The 19,970-nt window shown below is 38.3% G+C and overlaps 4 protein-coding genes across 4 annotated transcripts; 1 reads left to right on the top strand and 3 right to left on the bottom strand.

The window, feature by feature from the left end:
* Nucleotides 1–94: 94 nt before the first annotated feature.
* On the bottom strand, nucleotides 95–4,797 carry LOC140797982 (dihydrolipoyllysine-residue acetyltransferase component 5 of pyruvate dehydrogenase complex, chloroplastic). Its single transcript, XM_073151700.1, has 6 exons — nucleotides 3,779–4,797; nucleotides 3,482–3,673; nucleotides 3,298–3,376; nucleotides 756–826; nucleotides 584–667; nucleotides 95–472 (listed from the first exon to the last, which is right to left on the bottom strand). Exons 1-6 carry the CDS (start codon nucleotides 4,643–4,645, stop codon nucleotides 368–370), a joined length of 1,398 nt encoding a protein of 465 aa, XP_073007801.1. The 5' UTR covers nucleotides 4,646–4,797; the 3' UTR covers nucleotides 95–367.
* A 1,767-nt stretch (nucleotides 4,798–6,564) lies between these two features.
* Nucleotides 6,565–7,077, top strand: LOC140797767 (uncharacterized). The gene has a single exon (XM_073151415.1). The coding sequence runs from the start codon at nucleotides 6,565–6,567 to the stop codon at nucleotides 7,075–7,077; it is 513 nt and encodes a 170-aa protein (XP_073007516.1).
* A 911-nt stretch (nucleotides 7,078–7,988) lies between these two features.
* Nucleotides 7,989–10,613, bottom strand: LOC140797656 (probable anion transporter 6). Its single transcript, XM_073151271.1, has 2 exons — nucleotides 10,438–10,613; nucleotides 7,989–9,573 (listed from the first exon to the last, which is right to left on the bottom strand). The coding sequence occupies exon 2, from the start codon at nucleotides 9,398–9,400 to the stop codon at nucleotides 8,069–8,071; it is 1,332 nt and encodes a 443-aa protein (XP_073007372.1). The 5' UTR covers nucleotides 9,401–9,573; nucleotides 10,438–10,613; the 3' UTR covers nucleotides 7,989–8,068.
* Nucleotides 10,614–10,958: 345 nt separating this feature from the next.
* On the bottom strand, nucleotides 10,959–19,628 carry LOC140797655 (uncharacterized). Its single transcript, XM_073151270.1, has 14 exons — nucleotides 19,389–19,628; nucleotides 18,845–18,996; nucleotides 18,119–18,210; nucleotides 17,746–17,859; nucleotides 15,657–15,987; nucleotides 14,719–14,898; nucleotides 14,388–14,468; nucleotides 13,791–14,009; nucleotides 13,447–13,589; nucleotides 13,081–13,247; nucleotides 12,628–12,845; nucleotides 12,040–12,132; nucleotides 11,288–11,520; nucleotides 10,959–11,198 (listed from the first exon to the last, which is right to left on the bottom strand). The coding sequence occupies exons 1-13, from the start codon at nucleotides 19,597–19,599 to the stop codon at nucleotides 11,320–11,322; spliced, it is 2,202 nt and encodes a 733-aa protein (XP_073007371.1). The 5' UTR covers nucleotides 19,600–19,628; the 3' UTR covers nucleotides 10,959–11,198; nucleotides 11,288–11,319.
* Between the last annotated feature and the right edge of the window lie 342 nt (nucleotides 19,629–19,970).

The following is a 19,970-nucleotide window of genomic DNA, read 5'->3' as shown; positions in this document are numbered from 1 at the left end:
CTCTCACATGATGCTGAGGAGAAAAGCTAACAATTTTTCTATCAAAAGAGAAAGGAGGAAATAAAACCAAAGGTACTGTTGCAGGCAAAAGAACTGTCTCAAATAAATCAAAATTTTATTTAAGTGGCAAGGTTTCACATAAATAACCCTGGAAAGAAAAAAGTGGATGAACGAAAGGAGGCGATCTCCAAAATACAAGTTGCTGAAAGCCTGAAAGATGGTGAAATAGCTCATACTACCAGCAAGCAACATTGGACTTCTACTATTGAACTAGATGAAATGGTTAGCTCATACATATTATAGGCACCAACCCTGACCCTGTAATGCATGGAAATACGGAAGAAACCAACTATAAGAAGAATCGCATCTATAGAGTGAGGTCTTTCGGATCCTCTATAATTTTTGCAAGAGTTTGCAGAAAGGCAGCAACATCAGCTCCATAAATTACCCGGTGGTCAGCAGTGACATTCACCTGCAAGTATCCAGTGTGAAAATTCATGAAAACAGGCATATAAAGAGAACTAGGAAGCTTGACATCAAGGATGCGGTGAATGAAATTTGGGTGGTGTTGCAAGAGATTTACCTGCATCTGTCTCTTCACGCCAATCCTACCATCCTTTGTACCTACAAGGGTTGGCTGTGATGCACCTACTGCCATGATTGCTCCCTGGAGCAAGATCCAGCATAAGATGTTAACAATATCAAGTTCAAGATTTCAAGTTTGCAGATGAAATGCATCCATAGTTGCTACTCACAGTTCCAGGAGGCAAAGTTGCATCAAATCGGTCAACACCATACTCTCCAAGGTCTGAAAGAGTGAATGTACCTATTGATTGAAACATATACATATCAAAATACGTAATACATTACCTTCTTTACTAAATAAGAAATAGGTAAAACACTATAAATTAACTCAATGTGATTGTGTCCTCAACCTGTATTTTTCTTGACATTAAAAAGAAGTATTACGGGTATCTAAACAGAGTAGATTCCATAAAAGCAAAGGTAGCATGCTATCAAAATTCAATGGAAAATGCAGCTGAGGTATAAAATAGCAAAAGGAATATCCTTATTTAAAAGTTTAGAACAATTATTCACATCAGGGTGCTGTGGTCCGAATTCACATCAGTTAAACAGACATAATCAAAGGGAAATGATATTAACAGGAGCAAAAGTTACAGATCAATCTTTTCAAAATAACAAAGATACCCTCATGATTTAATGGATTGAAGGAGTCTAAAAAGATAAGAGCATGAGTATAATAGTCATTGTACTTATGTTTGCTCTGGCAATAGTAATTGTTGCTCTGTAAGTATTAATTCTTATAATCTAATGAAGAATAATAAGGATGTTTCCACACAAGTTTTGTTACATGAGAAGAGCACTTGTAATATGAATTACCCTTAGAAATTAACTTATAAGTGAATGTGCCTTCCTGAGTAGTGAAAGGCCACAGAATGGTGTATCAGCCACTTAGCAGGACTAGTTTGGAGTAAAAGTTTTATTTATAGGATGAGGAAACCCTAATCACAGTTTTATTTATTAGATGAGAAAACCCTAATCACATAATACATTCCAACAGATCTTACCCTTATTCAGAGTTGAAATTCAACTGTTTGTCTACAAGCAAGTACTCCATCCATAGTTCAAAGTTTCGTCTTTGGTTAAAAAATGAAATATTTCAGTCAAGTTCAGTTCTAGTTTTGTTGTATCGATTTTGGACTTCTTTTGATAAATAGTCTTCTTTATCTCATTTTTCAATATATTGCACAAAATCTAATAGCATTTAAGCAATGGCGTTGATATTGATTAGGTAGAAGTTGGTTTCAAGTCAAATTCAGCTTAGAATTCAAAGCATACATTAAAAAGATTGCTATTAGGGTTGTTTCGGTTAGATGCTAGTTTTGGGGGCAATATCAAGTCGGATAGGACATTTTGGCAGTTTGGAACAAAATTTCAAACCATAGTCCATCCTTAACGAAGAAAAGGGAAAAAAAGAAGAGGCTTCCATAGTGAATATGTTTGGTAGCTAAAAAAGTAGAATTTAGTAAAGTGACTGACTTTAATAAAGTGACTATTTTTTAAGGAAGAAAATAAAAATTAAGTAGAGCTGTTTTTGGTAAGTAAGACAATCACTTTTTTGACTATTTTTCAACAATCAAACATTAAAAATATAATAGTTTCTGAAAGTAATTATTTTTATTTCTCACTTTCTAGCAACCAAACGCATGCAATATAAAACTAACATAATGGCCTATCATGCTTTCTAGCTTAAATAGTTGCTCGAACAACTAGCTGAATTTGCAGATCCAAACTTCAAAGTCAACAGAGGAGTGTATAGTAGCATAACCTCGCCTCTAGGAATGTCTAGCAATAGATCCTAACTTTATTTTGAATAAAAAACATCAGAAAGAAAAACTAAAGCCCCAACCCCTTCAGGTGTACTCTGTCAAGGTCGCATCACTGCAAAATTAGTAGAGTCCACAGTGCAACAGATAAATATCTTGATCTCCTATTAAAGCCCAACATTAGCTATTGATTCCCCACTAGCTAGCGCACCAAAGCAATCCAGGGCCCCGGGAGGGTTCACTAAAGTCATGTACCACAAAAGGTAGTACAGTAGTCTACAACTTGATATCAAATTCTCAACATGACAAGATCTACAGATACACGTATCTGAAAAACAATGTGAATGTAATGTTGTCACTAATTGTTTTTAATGCTGACAAACATCCTAGGAGCTAATATTATATGACCAGCAGTTAAAGACAGTTTTTAAAGTTCTTCTTTGTTTTTCTAAGAATATTCATCATTCAATAAAAATAAATATGTAACATTATCTGCTTTCAGTGAAAGAGCATTACGAAGTTCCAGTACACATTAAGACATCAAGATAGAGCAACAAAACAGTACGGCAGAAAGGGGGGGAGACATCTCCATTTCCATCTTGTAATAAGTTGACTCAATAGTACATCTTTTTAATTTGCTTCTATATCAAGTATTAGGTAAGTACAGTATAAAACGCCTGCACCATGCCTAGCCATGAAAATATAGGCAAGTTGCAAGTGCATGATAACTATAGTACAAAAAAATTGAGAGTAGAAAGATATATACAAAAGAGATTAGTACCCAAATCCAATAAAATTGACATACTATTCAAATTACCGCTGCTAAAAATAACTAAAAGACAAGTTATTCAAAGTATCACTGTTGGGTCTGGAAAATAATCACTTATTAATTTGTCAAGAAATATAATTCAGAGATTTCAATTAATTTGTCAAGATTTGTAAAGAATACCGGTGTTGTACTGCAGCTGGGTGGCTCCAGCCTTATCGACCAATTCCTTCAATTTTCTTGACAAGGAATATACATCAAGCTACATTACAAGACCTTCCATTAGAATAACATTCCAAAGATTTTCCACTCCCAACCAACGGATAACAAAAATTAGTAGAAGTTGCAGCAAAAGCAAAGGTATAACCTTGTCAGCATCCTCAAGGACCGGAGTGATAAACCCTCCATCCATGGCCACGACAACAGCAATGTTGATGCTGCTGTTGTACGTAAAACTCTTCCCATCTCTACAGCTGGAATTGACCACTGGGTGCTTCGTCAACGCCATAGAAGTCGCCTTCGCGAGTAAAGCAGTCATGGTCACCCCCTTGGACTTGATCTGTTACAAACCAGATACGACACAAACTTCAGCATATATACAAGAGGTAAAAAGATTGCTCCTTTATCAAAAAAGAACCAAAAGGAGAAGAAAAAAAATCCTCACTTTCTTGTAGAGCTCTTCAAGCGCATCCGTGTTGATGGTATAACCGACACGAAACGTAGGAATAGACAGGCTTTCCGTCATGTTGCTACTCATGGTCTCCTGCATTGCGGTGAACGGCACCACGGAGCCCAATTCGACGGCTGGTGAAGCCGGCGCTTGCACCGGAGCTCCCGGCAGAGAGGTGACTACGGCGGCGGCGGCGGCTTCGACATCCTTAGCAACGATTCGGCCCATTGGCCCCGTTCCAGCGACGGATCCCAAATCCACTTTGAGATCCTTGGCCAGTTTCTTGGCATAGGGCGTCGCGACGATCCTCCGCCCGCCTTCCGATGCCGGGTGCGCCGAAGAAGCAACCGAAGAAGCCGCCATTGGAGGAGATGGCGTTGGAATTGGAGTAGGAGAGGAAGGTGGGGCTAGGGTCTCTTGATCAGGAGGGGGAGGGGATGGAGAAGCAGCGGCTCCTGATTCGGATTCTGAGGGGGACGACGCTTTGGATTTGGCGAGCGCGATCTCGTCCTCGGATTCCGCAAGGAGGGCGATGGCGGAGCCGACGGGGGCGACGCTCCCTTCCTCGACCATGATAGCGGCGAGGTAGCCATCGTAAAAGGTCTCGACGTCCATGTCAGCCTTGTCGGACTCGACGACGACGACGCTGTCGCCCTTGGAGAGCTTCTCGCCCTCCGACCGGATCCACGACACGATCTTTCCCTCCGTCATCGTCGAGCTCAGCGCCGGCATGAAGATCTCGCGGATCTTGGCCTGAATCCGCCGCGGGTCCCGGCGCGCCGCAGTCCCCGGGGAGGGAGAAGCTCGCCGGATATGAGAGGAAGGGAGGAAGGAGGAGCGGAGATGGAGGAGGTTCGCCATGGTTCTCTTCTCCTCCTCTTCTTCTTTGCTTCGAATTCTCTCTCGGGATTTTAGAGGGAGGAAGGAGAGGGGTTTTGTTGCTGCGGCCCTCGCCTCGGGCGCATCGACAAACGGGCGGAGGTACCAACGGTGGTGTTGCCTTAAAAACTTTAACCCAAAAAAGAATTAAAAATGAATAAAAAAATTTAGCAAACCAAAAAATTTTAGTTTATGATTTTTTTTCTATAAAATTTTATTTATTTTTATATATAGATTGCAAACTCGTACGGTTCAATTAATTAAATATTTTATTTTTATATATCTAGTTAAGTTTGCTTGTTAAAAAATTAAAACTAAGAAATAAAATCAACTAATTAAATTTAGAGCTTAAAGTTGTACAAAATATTTAATTTTAAGGTTCACAAAAAATGGAACTCATAATATTTGTAACTAAGAGAGGTAGAATGATACCTCATAGGTAGTGGTCTTAGATTTCTAAGTCAGAATTAATTGTTGTAGGAGAGTTTTAGTATAGCACTTAGGTGTTTGGTTGAAGTTTAACTTGTTTAGAATCCTTAAGTGATGTTCAATAATTAAATATTATTTTTTTTTCTTTTGTCAAATTCAAGAGTGAGAAAGGAGAAATAAAATTTATATAAGTCTAAAATATATTATTTTTCTCAAAATTACAATTTCATTTGTAAAAATAGCTTACATTTATACTTGTAAAAATAGAGTATATTTCTTTCTCAAAAAATAATAATTAAAGTTTAATAAATCTGTAATAAATTATAATGTGGTTGCAGGAATTGTAAGCTTTTTAAAAATAAAGTTTAGAAGACGAGAGTGATCTTGATTTTGGTGAAAGGGCATTTTGATCTATTAATTATATATATATATGTATTTTAAAAAAATTAATATATTTTTATTTGTTTTATTATATCAAAAATAATAATTACATTCTTAGTTTAATTTATAATAATTCAAGCTACCTAAATAATAGCTAAGAAATATTCCCATTAGTTAATTTCAAGACTTAGTCTCAATCCAAACATTGACCGACAATTAAGTTTCAGAATTTATTAGCTCATTAAATATGGTTACTGTTTTATCCTTTACCGTTGGCAACTTTCACAACGTAGCATACATAGCCTATTAATTCCTCTTTTTTCTATCGACACAAACTTAGAAGTTTTTATGCAGATATTATTTCAATTAAGTAAATGAATAGGTGTGCATCCCCCATGGGCTTGTAGTAAACTCATAACATGAATCTCTTCTTTCTCTTATTCTATATCACTTTTTTATGTTGGTTTTCTTTCCTACATAAACACAGTTAGATCTAAAAGGATATCTCTTAGTTGTCATACAACTTATTACTAACCACCAGTTCCATTACCAAATTGAAATCTGAACTCAAGGCTTCATTACTCACAAAACAAAAAGACTTAAAATTTTAGGAAAAAAAATTAGAAAACTCTGCATCGATAAAATTCAAATATAACCCCTAGGCAATAAGAACGGACTCAACTAAATTTTGGATATCCTATTTCTTTGATCTTATTAGTGGACGATGATCAGAAAGTCTATTGGACTGACTCGAGTCTAAGCCGGCCTTCGTCGAGGAGGAACCCTAGGCCTAGGCAGAAATAGAAAGTGGTTGAAGGCCTGAACGGCTCAACGTCTCTCCGCCCTTTTCTCACCACCAAGACTCTCCCATTTTTAGCCCTTGTTTTACGTGGAGGGCTTTGTTTGAATATTTCCTCCTGCAACTCAAAATGCCAGGCTTCGTGTAATTAATTGCACATAAACATCTACCATCGCCTACTGAAACAGATTAAAAGGCCAACAAGGAGAAGAATTGAGAAAGCTAAGTGAGCCAGTTTCAATGTAAGAAAAAGTTACGTAGATCACGGATTGATTAGGGAGTGTTATACATCATGCCACCGCAGGAAGGGAAGGCTGGTAACATCTATGTCTGGCTCATATCTGTCCTCTTCTTCCTCGTCCTCCTTGCGGGTGGCGTCTTCCTTGCGCTGTATATATTCCTACCCGTGGACGTCGTACCGCCATGGTTCGCCTTCGTTGGAATGATTCTGGTAGCACTGCCATGGATGTTTTGGATTCTTACATGCATCTACCGATGCGGCGCGCGACGACTCGTCCGCGAACAGCAGCAGCCGCCTGTCAGAGCTGCGGCGGTTGCCCCATCGGCCAGCAGCAAGAGTGGCTCATCCATTGCCGGGTCGCAAGGCGGAGCCAGGAGGGTGGTGCGGTTCGGCAATGCCACCACCGTCGGCTCGCCTGACGCGGCGGCAAAAGCGCCGCCGCAGCAGGGACACAACTCGGACGGCAGCTCGCATCGGTTGGGCAATGGCTCGGTTGACGGTTCATCTCTCAACTCGCATGAGAGCGAAGTGCCCTTGGCGTTTTCAATCTCTTCCTCATGTTGAGATAGCAGCTACCTAGCGAATGACTCCCTTTGCAGGTAAAAAGATTTTAATCCTATCGAGTGATCTGCGAAAAAAGAAAAGGATGTTTCTTCTACCTTAGATACGTACAATTAATTAATTGCCTCAACTTATTCTTTTCGTGAATATAATTATTCTTTCTCTTTATTGTAATCTCTAAACTTGCGAATGGATTTGATATTCAAACTTACCTATCATGCATGCAGCATTGGATATTCGACTCTCTCTGATGATGCTTGCAAATTAATGTCAGCATGGATTCCATTATAACTTCTACCTAAACCAGTTAGGAGGATGCACTGTTGTTACACCCTCAAAGAAGCTGTACGTAGACTCCACCTGCAAAATGGATCACAAGATCCTTGCACAGTGAACCAGACGCAAGGAGATCTAGAAGACCGGCCGTGACTTGTGTGAACCTCATCATGATCATAAAAACGTGCCGTTGGATATTGGTTATGACTTTATATCATCAATGGATCACTTTCTTAGCATGGATTACTGTTGCAGGCTTATATAATGATGAATGGAGAGTACAGTTAACAGATTTGTCTTGACAAGTGCGTTACGAATGGTGAATTTCAATTTATTTACAAATAAAATTGCTCTCATTGATGATGTAATGATTCATGATCAATATATTTGAGTGATAGAATTATTTAGCACGACATCATCGACAATCATCTTGTCTATCTATTTACAACAAGCCAATGCCGTGGAAGGGGAATCGATTACATATAAATTATAAACTTGAAATGAACTTGTAATGATTGGATATTGATGAACTAATTTTAAGATCTTGAAGGAAAACCCATATCTGTTGAGTGCTACTTCATGTTTGATCATCCAATTCAGTTTGATACAATTGCACTATCAGATATACAGAATGCGTATACAGAGAGGGAAGAAGATATTATTCACATGAAAGGTGCCAAGACTTTGCCGCATAACAATTAATTGAAAATTCATATAATTACTCGAAAATTTTTTCTCCTGTTGAAAATATCAAAAAGACGAAAGAACTGAAAATACAGAGGTATCCTGGAACAAAGAATACTGTTTTCCAACTCTCGGAGCTTGACAGATCCATATTAGCAGCCTTTGCAGCCTCCAAAATCTTTCCTGTGAGCCCAACTCCGACGATGCCAGCCAAAGTCCCCGCTGTATTGGAAAACCCCATCACGATTCCTGCATAGTTTGGAGCCACATCCATGTGATTCACAGCAAAGCCTGCTCTTCCTAGTGCCAGAAAACCAAGAGAGACTGAAGAGCAGATTACGGTCCCTGTCGAACTTCTAAACAGGGGAAGCGCCATAAGAGCAAGCGCAGATACGACGAACCCAACAGTGTTTAAAAGCTTACGAGTCTTAGTAACCGATAAGATCCTTCTCGTAATCAAGTAATCGGCCACTACTCCGCCTATATTGGAAAATATAAACATGTTCAGGTAAGGAAGCATCTTAGAAGACCCCATGTCCTGAAGACTTAGCTGAAGGCCTAGTTCAAAATATGTTGGCAGCCAGTTCATAAGCACGTATAACGCGTAATGGAAAGTGAAGTTGTTCACCACTATCGCCCAAACTGGCAAACTGAATATAATCTTTTTCCATGGGATCTTACTGACATATACAGTACCCTTAGCATTTTGTACTCTCATCTTCTCCTTCAATTTTGACATCGGCAACAAAGGTTCCTCAAAACCAGCAGATGTTGTCTTCTGATAGACAGCACGAGGAGGGTCAGTAGCATATCTGAACCAAAGGATACACCACATTGCACCCAATGCTGCTTCAACCAGGAAAACTGACTGGGGACCCTTGTGCTTGACCAAGCTTGGCAGTAAGAGCATACCACAGGCTGCACCAAGATACATTCCCGAAGTAGTGAGAGATACAGAGCGGGAACGCTCATGGGGTGGCACCCACTGTGCAAGAACTGTGTGAATCGAGGGAAATATAAAACCCTGTGCCACTCCAACAAATAGGCGGGAGAACACCAAAAGAACCACCTTGTTGGGGTCTAGTGGAACAAAAGCACATATTAGAGACCACAAAACAAATGAAAAAAGAAGAACACGCCTTCCTCCTAGTCGCCGCGCTGCCCATCCACCAGGCAATTGTGAGACAACATATCCATAATAAAATGTAGAAAGTATTAAGCCCTTGCTTGATTGGTTCACACCAGTGGCATCTGCAGCCACTGTATAAGCAATTGAGAAGCCCACCCTCTCAATGTAGCACACGTTTGTACAGATGAATGTTAGTAAAACAATAACATACCGCTTTGGGAACTTTACTGTTGTCATCTTACTTAACTCTCTCCGCAAGATAAATGTTTCCTTGTATCAACTAGATCCATATCTCCAGATGCTTCATGAAACCTCACTTGCAATTCTCTTATAGCCTATCTCTTTTCATTCCATTTATCAGGATAAAGAGGTGTAAGGTAGCTGACTCCTTCCCTGTAGCCTCTGGGATACTACAAGATTAAATACAATTGACGGTAATTCATGCTCAATTCAATCAAATACTAACAAGATAAAATAAGCTGAGAAAATGTTGCGACAGCCTGCTAGTAGAATCAGAAAGGAACTAAGACCAAGTATTCTATCTAATTAAAGTAGTCAAAGTTAGCTGATTTTACTTCTTTTGGGCAAGTTTATGAAGATTTCATAAACTACATAGATGAACATGTACGGAAGAAGCAGAGATCTGCAAAATATTTAACATTTTCCTTAAAGCAACACACTTGTACAAAAGTACATTTGCATAAATCTGCACCACGCAAGCATCACTTTTAGCATGAAGCTGCTGGATACGAACATCTGACAATCCAAAATCCAAATAAGACGAACAGATCTAGCAGGAATGTCCTACAAGGCTACAATGTTTATATGTGTATCAGCGATCATAGTTTTAGGAATGCAAAAATTACCGAAATTGAGAAGAAGGGAGAGGAAAAGGCGGTGGTGGTTGAGGGCAGGGAGCAAGCGAAGAGGGAATTGGGAGGCGATGGCTGATGTTAGGGTTTGTAAAGTAGTGAAATGGGATTAGGTAGTGGTTTAGTTGTTTATATACAAGTATTTGACAGTCCAATATCCAGATCTAATGCAACACATGGGATTATGACCTAATCGTTGGTTGACAAAGACATTAAGCGGAATCGAAAACCATTCTCACTTTGTCTTGTGTATTAAAAAAGCAAAACTATAGAGATTGAAAGATTTAAGCTTCAACAAACGTTTACGACATCGATTCACCAATTCACGAGAGAAATTAAAAGAAGCAAGCTGAAGAAACTGAGTGAACTTAACAGGGAATAGAGGGAGAAAGATCCACTTACACCAATTTCAAACGCGGCCGCTGCCTCTGGATCTCCCAACAAAAGAAAAGAAAGGGTACAAGGAAGCCCTAGCAATCACCGTCACCGGAGATGGCGGTGGCGGTGGCCGTGGCGGCCGGATTTGGTTCGTTGGCTCCGAGGTTTGAGATCCAGATCGACCGGTTTCGGTTCTCGAGATGGAACGAGAAGGGATTTAGTAAGTAGTAACGAGTGACACTATCGGGTTCCGGTAAGTCAGCATCCAAGCAATCATAAGATCCGACCCAAAACGTTAACCTTCACAGATCCGATATCAAGTTCAAACCCGCATTATCCAGTAATTATCGGATCCAGAGTTATCCCCACTTGCGGTTGGTGGATACGAGGTTTTGCATGATACGAGAAGTATTTCCTGGCTTTATTCCTATGCTGGAAAAATATTCCGCATCTTTTGATTGCCAACTTTGATCTATTTAAATTGGTTGCTTATAAAGAATTTGCTAATAGAAAGCCAAATCTAAGTACAAGAAGTCAGTATAGAATTCCAAGAAAGAAAATGCCTCAATTGTACATTAACCGCGAATTGGCTAACTCATTGTTCAATATATTACACAAGCACATAGACTCTCTCTAGTTGATCAATGTATTATGACAACTACCACTTTTAGAGAACACTTCTTTCTTTCTTTTCTGAGGAATAGATGAGAAACAACTTTCATCTGTTCTTTTAAGTAGGATGAAATTTCCCCTTGGTTTCAGAAATTTGATGTGGAACTAGTTTCCTGCAGTAAAATGGAACAAAGAAAATTTAGGAATCTTAAAAACAACACAATGTTACATTACCTCGAGTGTTACTTTGCAATGAGTCTACCTGCCACGGCATACTTTCAAAAATGACTCAAACTAGGCAGCCGTCGCCTGCACAACCTTAGCTGACAACGGACCATCTTCGTCAGTGTCAGCTGCAACAGACCTCAGCAACTCCTGCCTTCTTCTCTCGCTCGACTTCCTGCGATTTGTTTCCACCCATATGAGGAGAGCTGTAATGTCAGCTGGGCTCACACCACCAACCCTGCTTGCTTGGCCTATTGTTTGTGGTCTCACCTGCACAGAAAGAAGAGAACAGCAGCAAATATTTGGTCAACTGAAGTTACGAAAACATGAAAAAGTTCAAAGATACAACAACCTTCTTGTGGATGAAAATTTCAATTCTGTAAATTATGTAGCGAAGTATGAACACTTGAGCCAAGTCATTGTTGTAAATGATGATCCTTTTCTTCAAGATTATTTTTGGTATAAAAAGGAATTTAAAATGCTGTAGGATTGCTTTTCTTTCATTAACAGTCATCCTAGTATCCTTCAAACTACGAATGTGTTGGTCTGAGTTAACACTTCAAGAATATTAAAACTTTTTTTCTCATTGGATTCAGAAATTGATGTTGTAGAAACACTTCCTTGGACTGCTCTACTCTGGGACATGGAGAAGAGTGAGGAACAATAGATAATAAGAGAAGCTTGCAGTAAAGATGGTCATGGATCTGTTTTCCACAGTTGACTTTCAACAGAAAGACACATGTTATGAATTCTTCTTTCGGACAAAGCTCATTATAACTGATTGCATACCTTGGAAAGTTTCTCGCGCCCTTCAAGTGATAATGTTGTCATTGAATAGTAATCCAAGTCCTCAGGGAGTCTCTTATGTTGCTGATTTACAATCTAAAAAAGGAAAAAGCTAAAACAGAGTTAACCAACAGCTAAAGGAGTCACCAAAAGAACAGATGGTACATTTTGTTGCAGGCCAATTTACAATGTTTATTGTTGTCACTAAAGTTATTTATTGGTAACTGCCAAACTAAACAGAACAAGTGGTGCAAGTGATGACATCAAGGGATGAAACTTATTACTTAAATTTCTACAGATGTATCATGCTTCCCCTATCTTAGAAGTTAGAAGTCTAACCTACACAGACAGATTGCAATAAACCTCAAGGAGAAATCTAAAGCATGAATACCAGTTACCACGAAAAAAAACCCAACCTTTAGGTATTCAATCGCATCACAGTGTCTTTTGATATCATGTTGAGGTATGAGCCAAAAGTACCCAATACATGCTTGAAATGTGATAATCAAAATTTTGAAAGATGTGGATCAACAAAATTTATCTTCTGAAAGAAATATAATACGCTTTTTCAACTATTGTATACCACAATACCTGTTGTAGTTGGCTTTGCTGGCGTATGATGAAGCCTTCATACTTGATATCAATTTCCACACATTCTTTCTCACTCCTAGACAAAACACTGTTTCCATAACCATGCTTGTCAAGAAGTTTATACTGTATATGTGGTTTCTTTAGAATGCTTTCCAGTGTGGCGGAATCTCTAACTGGTTGCCCTGATACACTAGTGACCTCAGCAGCAAACTCACCTCCTGCAACATAAACATCAAATCCGTACAACAGTTTATGAGAGCAGGTGATGCAGGGACAATGTTTAAAGGAAGATGGCAAGCCTCCTCAATAACTCAAACATAACATCCTAATAAAGAGATGAGCACTTCTAAATGATCAAATGTATAAGTTAAATAGCTATAGCAAAGATATTGGAGAAAGATTTATGTAAGCATAACATGGAACTACAGCAGCTTAGTAAAGAGTAATGTTAACCTGAAATTCGCACAGACTTCAGCCGTTCTTTTTCCTCCACAATGTGGGCTTGCTTTGATTGGTACAAGTCCCAACGTCGGTCATCTATTAAACCAATCTCCCGTCCTAAAGGAGTTAACCGGCTATCGGCATTGTCAGAGCGAAGAAGTAATCGGTGTTCTGAGCGGCTGAAGACATATCAGAATCAAAAGTTAAAGACAACAACAATCTCCACATAGAAAATCATCAGTTCATGAAAGACATGCACTTTACACATACTGAATTATATGTAAAGTTCTTGCCTGTTATAATATACTAACAGTAAAGTTGTTTTATGTTTCTATCAAAAACATGCAAAAGACGAACACAGTAGAAATATGTTGTTACCTTGTTAGCATGCGATAAGGCTCCCTGAGATCCTTTGTGACAAGATCATCAATTAAAGTGCCTATGTAGCTGCTTTCTCTCTCGAGAATAACGACGGGACTCCCACCTGAATGCCTTGCCGCATTAATTCCAGAAATAAGACCCTGATCACACGAAGAAGAAAGACCACAAGAGGCTGAAGGACAAAATACAAACTCGAACATTAACTTATAAAGGTTCAGCAAATCTGTGTATACTTTGCATTCCACAATACAGTTAGTTAGATGCAATCCAGTCTACTGACTGAGCAACGAGTTTTTTATATCACAATATATGTAGATAAAAGTGAAAACATGATCCAAAACCTGAGCAGCAGCTTCTTCATAGCCTGTGGTTCCATTAATCTGACCGGAGAAAAATAAGCCTTCTAACTTCTTTGTCATAAGTGATCTTGAGCACTGATGGGCAGGCAAGTAGTCATACTCCACAGCATAGGCAGGTCTTAGCATTAAACAATTCTCGAGACCAGGTAATGTTCTTAGGAGTGGTAACTGCAATCTCTCGGGTAAACCAGTTGAAAATCCCTATTGAAGAAGACGGCAAATAAGCTTTTGGTTTAACCATCTTTTACACTGTCCTCTGAATTTAAAGAAGCACTATACAAAACAAAGACAAACTAAACTTGTAACAAATTAACGAAAGTAGGTTTCTATAAATATGTGTAAGAAGTCATTTCATAAAGAGCTACTCCATAACCAAGTGAGCAACCATTAAATGCTTTAAAAATGCATGCAATTTATCCTTGCAGACAACAGGGAAGTCAATGGTAGACAAATAAATTCAACATTTTACATAGATGATTCCATAAATAGCGATGAGTTTTGGAGATAATGACGACACCATATCACAAATTCACAAGAAATCTCAGAATATTGGGGAACAATAGCTGGGGAAGAAATAACCTGCACATAAAGCTCAGGAACATTTCTGCCCTCTGGTTCGAGAAATATCTGATGTGATTCTTTATCTTGAAATCTTACTATCTGAAATAAAATCATTTTTTCCTTCAGGAAAGTAACCTTTTCAGCTGCAAGAACTTATATCCCAGTTCTAGTTAGCGACATTATAAAATGTTACTAAAGAAATGAAGAATTTTGCTCTTACAGTCTTACATAATGCTTGGCAAAAGAGTCGTCGTGTGTACACCCTCAAATGTTTCCACAAAATATGGCCAGTGAAAAAACACAAAAAGTACAATTTAGATGTAAAAGAGTCAGAACTGCACAGTTATACCTTATCTTCTATTGAAGGGCAGTATCTTGGCCCCTTTGCTTCAACCCAGCCCCCATAAGTTGGTGTTTCATGTAAGTGCTCTCTAATAAGCTGGTGGGTATTCTTTGTAGTACGTGTCAAATAGCAGCACATCTGATCTCGTTCTACGTGGAATTCGGGATCAAAACTGAACCAGCTTACCTGTTTCCAGAAGCCACTTACACATGTAACAATAATATTATCGCCTTATAGCATGGCAATACAAAAAAAAATTTAATTGTTCTCCAGTCATTTATGTATTATTGTTGACCTCCACAAGAAATTACTTCAAAGGAAGAAACAAAAATGCATCGAGATACAATAAAAAATTAAAAAAAGATTCTCTTCCGGGTCTCCAAAGTCGCCAGTAGTATACCATAATATAGAGGCCAGCTTAATGAATAGATGTATGCTGAGGGCTAAAATAGGCACAACTCTATTGGTATTTCCTGCAGACTTGCTTTTTGACAAAAAAATTCTCCACAATTAATGCATACTAACAAACTTCTAAAACGATTGCAAAGATGTCTTAACATACGATTGGTTTATATCATATGACAGCACCTGCAAACAATATGAGACTACAGACAAAAGGTCGAGACATCGGATTCCTTTAGCCTTCCTCTAAGGTTTCAAATATCAGTAATGTCCATATGTTGATCTTGGTACATACAAGCAACCCAGTGGGGGAAAAAGTAAGCAAAAAGCAATAGTTCTATCCTCATATGTCCAGGCAGTTAGCATTACATTAAGGAACTTCCTGGATTAGATTCGTATTTAAAAGCAGACAGCAAGACCAAAAGACATTTCCATTTGAAGGATATAAAATGGAATTCTGACAACAATGCAAAATCTACCAATTAATAATTAGTAAACCCAATTTTTGAATTGACAAACCCATCTTAATAAAATCTAGATACCTCTTCATCCCCATATTGGGGTTCCAGACCAGAAAAGTCAACACTTCTGATGTCAACTCGTGCTGGAGTTCCAGTTTTCAATCGGTCAGTTTCAAAGCCAAGATGCTGCAAGTTTTCAGTTAGCCCATGAGAAGCTGACTCCCCTGCTCGTCCTGCAGGCATGGATGCTCTACCAACCCAGATCTTACCACTCATAAATGTTCCTGTTGTGAGTATGACAGAAGGAGCATAGAAGCTCATGCCGAAGAAAGTATGAACACCTTCCACATTGTCATTCTTGCCTATCAAAAGCTCTGTGACCATAGCCTCTCTGATAAAAAGATTTGGTGTGCTGGAAGGATAGCACAGTTAGAAGATACAAAAAGAGAAGTATAAGTCATAACAGCAATGCAGTTATAGTGATGTACATACGGATGTTCATACAGTGTTAAAATCATGTTATTCCATGGTTAGATGACTTATTTACAATTAACAAACAGAAAAAAGAAATTAAAAAGAAAGTCGAATAGATTAAGATTGATAATCCGCACAAATGTGAATGCATAGATGAAAAAAAAAATCCACCAATATGTACAGTATACATGCAATCTTGATTTGGCTTTTTCTTGCAAGGCCATTCTAATAAATAAGAGATTGTGAAAGACAAGCTTTATAAATTAGAACTAAGTCACTAAATTCAAAAAGTATGAATCATGTTACAGAACCGTTATCTTCCTTCCCTACCACAGTCAGCATCTGCTAAATGTTTGACTCTTTACAGTTGGCACTTGAAGCTGTTATTAAGAGGAAAGAAGACTTGGTTCCATATAACCAGTAAATTAGATTAATAGATGTTCTCTTTAACAGCAGAACTCACTAGTTAGGTAATTTTGAGGAAACATCAAGTATTCTCTTGCAAAGGGCCAAACACGGACAGCCAGAAGATTATTGCTTATTGATGATATTGATATGAAAAATCTGCTGGTACCAAACTAGCTAGAGGATCCTCTTTATGTAATTCTGTAATTTCACGAGAAAAAGGGTTGGTTGTATACAAGAGTACAGATATGTTTAGGAGGCCTATAATCTCGGCTAAACTAAAACTGGTACAGGGAAAAGAAGTTTGGTAATGGTGGGAACTTCAGGCCACCTTAATTCTGAAGCAACGGAATTAAGTCAATCAAGTAACAGAGGGACCTTTCATTAGATTTATCTTAATAACAGATAATAACTAGAAGTATACCAAAGGGAGCAGCTAATGCACACTACACTTTTTGAAGGTTAGCATCAATGTTATCATCTTCAGCTTGAAAATAATCAAGGTAATATCTATCAAGCACTTCCGACCTAAACACCATTTTTTCCTTACATCTGCAGTTATCTGTAGAAAACATTTTGACCAAAACTGTTGACACATTAAGATGCATGCATGTCTTGGGAGACCTTGAACTCTGCCTGTTCTCCCATGATTCATCCAAATGCTGATTGAAAGATGCTTTTTCCGCATCCACAGTCCTATAACATTTCCCATTCTAGATGAAAGAAATTTTCAAAACAAGCAAGCAAGAAGCCCTTACTAGTTGATGGAAATTAGATTTTCATTTTAATTTTTATTTTCGGATGTACTTTTATTTTTAAAAATCTGATTTGATTTTAGAGTGTCCAATTTAGTTAAAACTTCTAAAAATTTAGAAGATTTGATTGTTAGTTTGTTTTATGATAGTTTTGTTAGGATTTGATTAATTTTTTAAGTTAAAAGAATCCAATTTAGTTATATATTATATTAGGAAAGATCTGAATAAGATCAATTTATGATTTTATGTAATCTCACCATCTCTATATATAGAGGTGATGTGAATTCAAAAAAGAAAAAGAAATTTGATAAACAATATTTTTGTGCAAAATTTCACATTTATCCCTCTTCCCATTATCCTCTCTTCTTCTACTCCATTCTTCTCTCTTTTGTGGTGGATTACACGCTTCATAGAATTGCACAAGAAGGAGCCCCTCCAATTAAGGAAAATAAAGCTAGACAATTGCAAGTAACACATGAACAAACTAATATACACACAGAAGCAAAGTGAAAAAGCAACCACTAAAATGTACAAACCTTTCAATGACTTTCTTCATTTCCATTGCATACTCCCTCTTATCAGTTTGAGCTCGCAGTGCTCGGACAGCAGGACCTTTTGAAAGGTTCAACACACGCTTCTGTAAGTAGCATCTGTAGATAAGTTTTAAAAGAAATCATGTCAGTTTTAGCTACGTGTATTAGCTAATCTCAATAACGAATGATATAAACAGAAAAAACTCAGCTAATCCCTAATCCTCGCAAGATATTAAAGCATGCTTCCTTCCAAGGAGAAAGTAACAACAGAAATCCAGCCAACCATCTTGAGCATTCAAGCAGTGGAAAAAAATCAAGCTATAGAAAATCCTAACACAGCGATACACAAAGCATAAGAGCATTTCCACATTTCTACCTGTCAGCAATTTTTCCTATTTCACCACCAAGGGCATCTACTTCATGCACCAATTGAGATTTTGCAGGTCCACCAACTGCTGGATTGCAAGGCTGTAACATGAAATAAAGATCAGAGCTAGGAGTGAACAAAACATACTACAGCCACAAACATCAAATATACTCGGTTCTCTGGATCATGCAATCACTAGATTAGACGTCTCTCCAGAAAAGAAGAGAGAAAGCCTTGGATATGTGAAAAGAAGAAAATTAGGTATAGTTATTTAGTTATATATATTGGAAGTCTAAAAGAAACTCAAATTGATAATTTCATTTTGAGCTTCTCAATCAAAATATACTCATGACTGAGCGAATCTTTGCAGAGAAAGAGTCTGAGAGAGAATTATTTAGCCCTTTAGTAACTGCAATATCACTTCATTTTGAGCAGAAAGCATTTAAAAGAAGGATGAAAGACTAAAAAGAAACACCTTATCCTACTCTCCCTGTAATAAGGAAACTCTAACTCAATAATTCTAGAATAAAGATGCATCTTCTTCAAATAATTAAGAAAAAAGCATAGAGGGTATGCAGAGATGCAAAGATGTGCCGTATAACGTAATCAAGGCGTAATTTTAGATCCGCAAACACTTATGGCATTAGCAATCTAGCTATCATGACCAAACACACTTTAGTCAGTAACAAGATATAGCAATTCCATGCGTTATAGTTCAACGTTCAAACTCTATACCTGCCATGCAATACGATCAATATTGAGGGTAAGAAGAAGCGTCCGAGCACCAAGACGAGCAGATGCAAGTGCAGCTTCACAGCCCGCATGCCCTCCTCCAACAACGATGACATCATAGCGTTCTTCGGTTGTTTCCACCCTATCTCTCCAATCTGCGTGGTATAACAAATAAGTCATCATGAACAGGTTCGCAAAATAAATTACTATGAAGTCTCGGTACTTTCCAGACAAAATTATGTGCTTATCTTGTCTACAACGGATTGTAGTCTTTCAACAATCCTCCCTTGTTAGATACTATCCCGATAAATATAAGAAAATTTGTCCTAGAACACGCGCAATCGTACAAAAAGCTCAAACCTGACCCGCGAAACCATGAACATTGTTCAACAAAGTAAAGTGGGTATTGCTCAAAAACTTCCATAGCGCACGCTTCCATTAAATCTTCCAGACAGCGCTGCCGCTAACCTCACACTCCCAATCCCAATAACATAGAGAAATAAACCAAGAGAAGAACAAAAGGGAGGGGGGATTGCAAAAGAAACACCTTTGGGAGGGGAAGAAGCGACCGTGGCGAGGGTTCGGCGAGAGCTCCACCTCGACGAGGAGGAGAGACTTCTCCCACGTGAAAGGCGTAGGCTCGAGGTCGAATGCAAGAAGAGAATAGAGGGTGAGGAGGTAAAGAGGAAGGAGAGGCGAGGGCGGAGTTGGGGAAGCGCGACGGTCGTTGCCGCCATGGGCCGAAGGCGAAGCAGCATGGCGATGGTGGAGCTCCAATGGAGGGAGGTGGTCTGATCTCTTATCTCCCATTCTGGACCAAAATAATTGGACCGGACCAGCCCAACAAATGATCAGGCCCAAGGCTGATCTCTGTCTGTCGCAGTGTGAATGTACCATATTACCCTTTCAAAGTAAAGAGTTCTCGTTTACTTCAGGAAAAATTCAATTGTGTATTTTGAAATAAAAATATAATAATTATTTTTGATGTAATATAAATTGAAGAAAATTTTAAAAAGTATATTTTAATTTTTATGAAATTATCGTGAATATCTTTTAAGTTGATATAAAGTAAACTGATAGGATAAATATTAAGTTTATAATTAAGTTAGTGGAGTATTCAATTATTAAT

Source organism: Typha latifolia, chromosome 11 (assembly GCF_019914945.1).
Source record: "Typha latifolia isolate L0001 chromosome 11, TyphaL0001v2, whole genome shotgun sequence".
NCBI classification, from domain to species: domain Eukaryota; kingdom Viridiplantae; phylum Streptophyta; class Magnoliopsida; order Poales; family Typhaceae; genus Typha; species Typha latifolia.
Note: the sequence above shows the minus strand (reverse complement) of the source record. Positions and strands in the feature narration are given on the sequence as shown.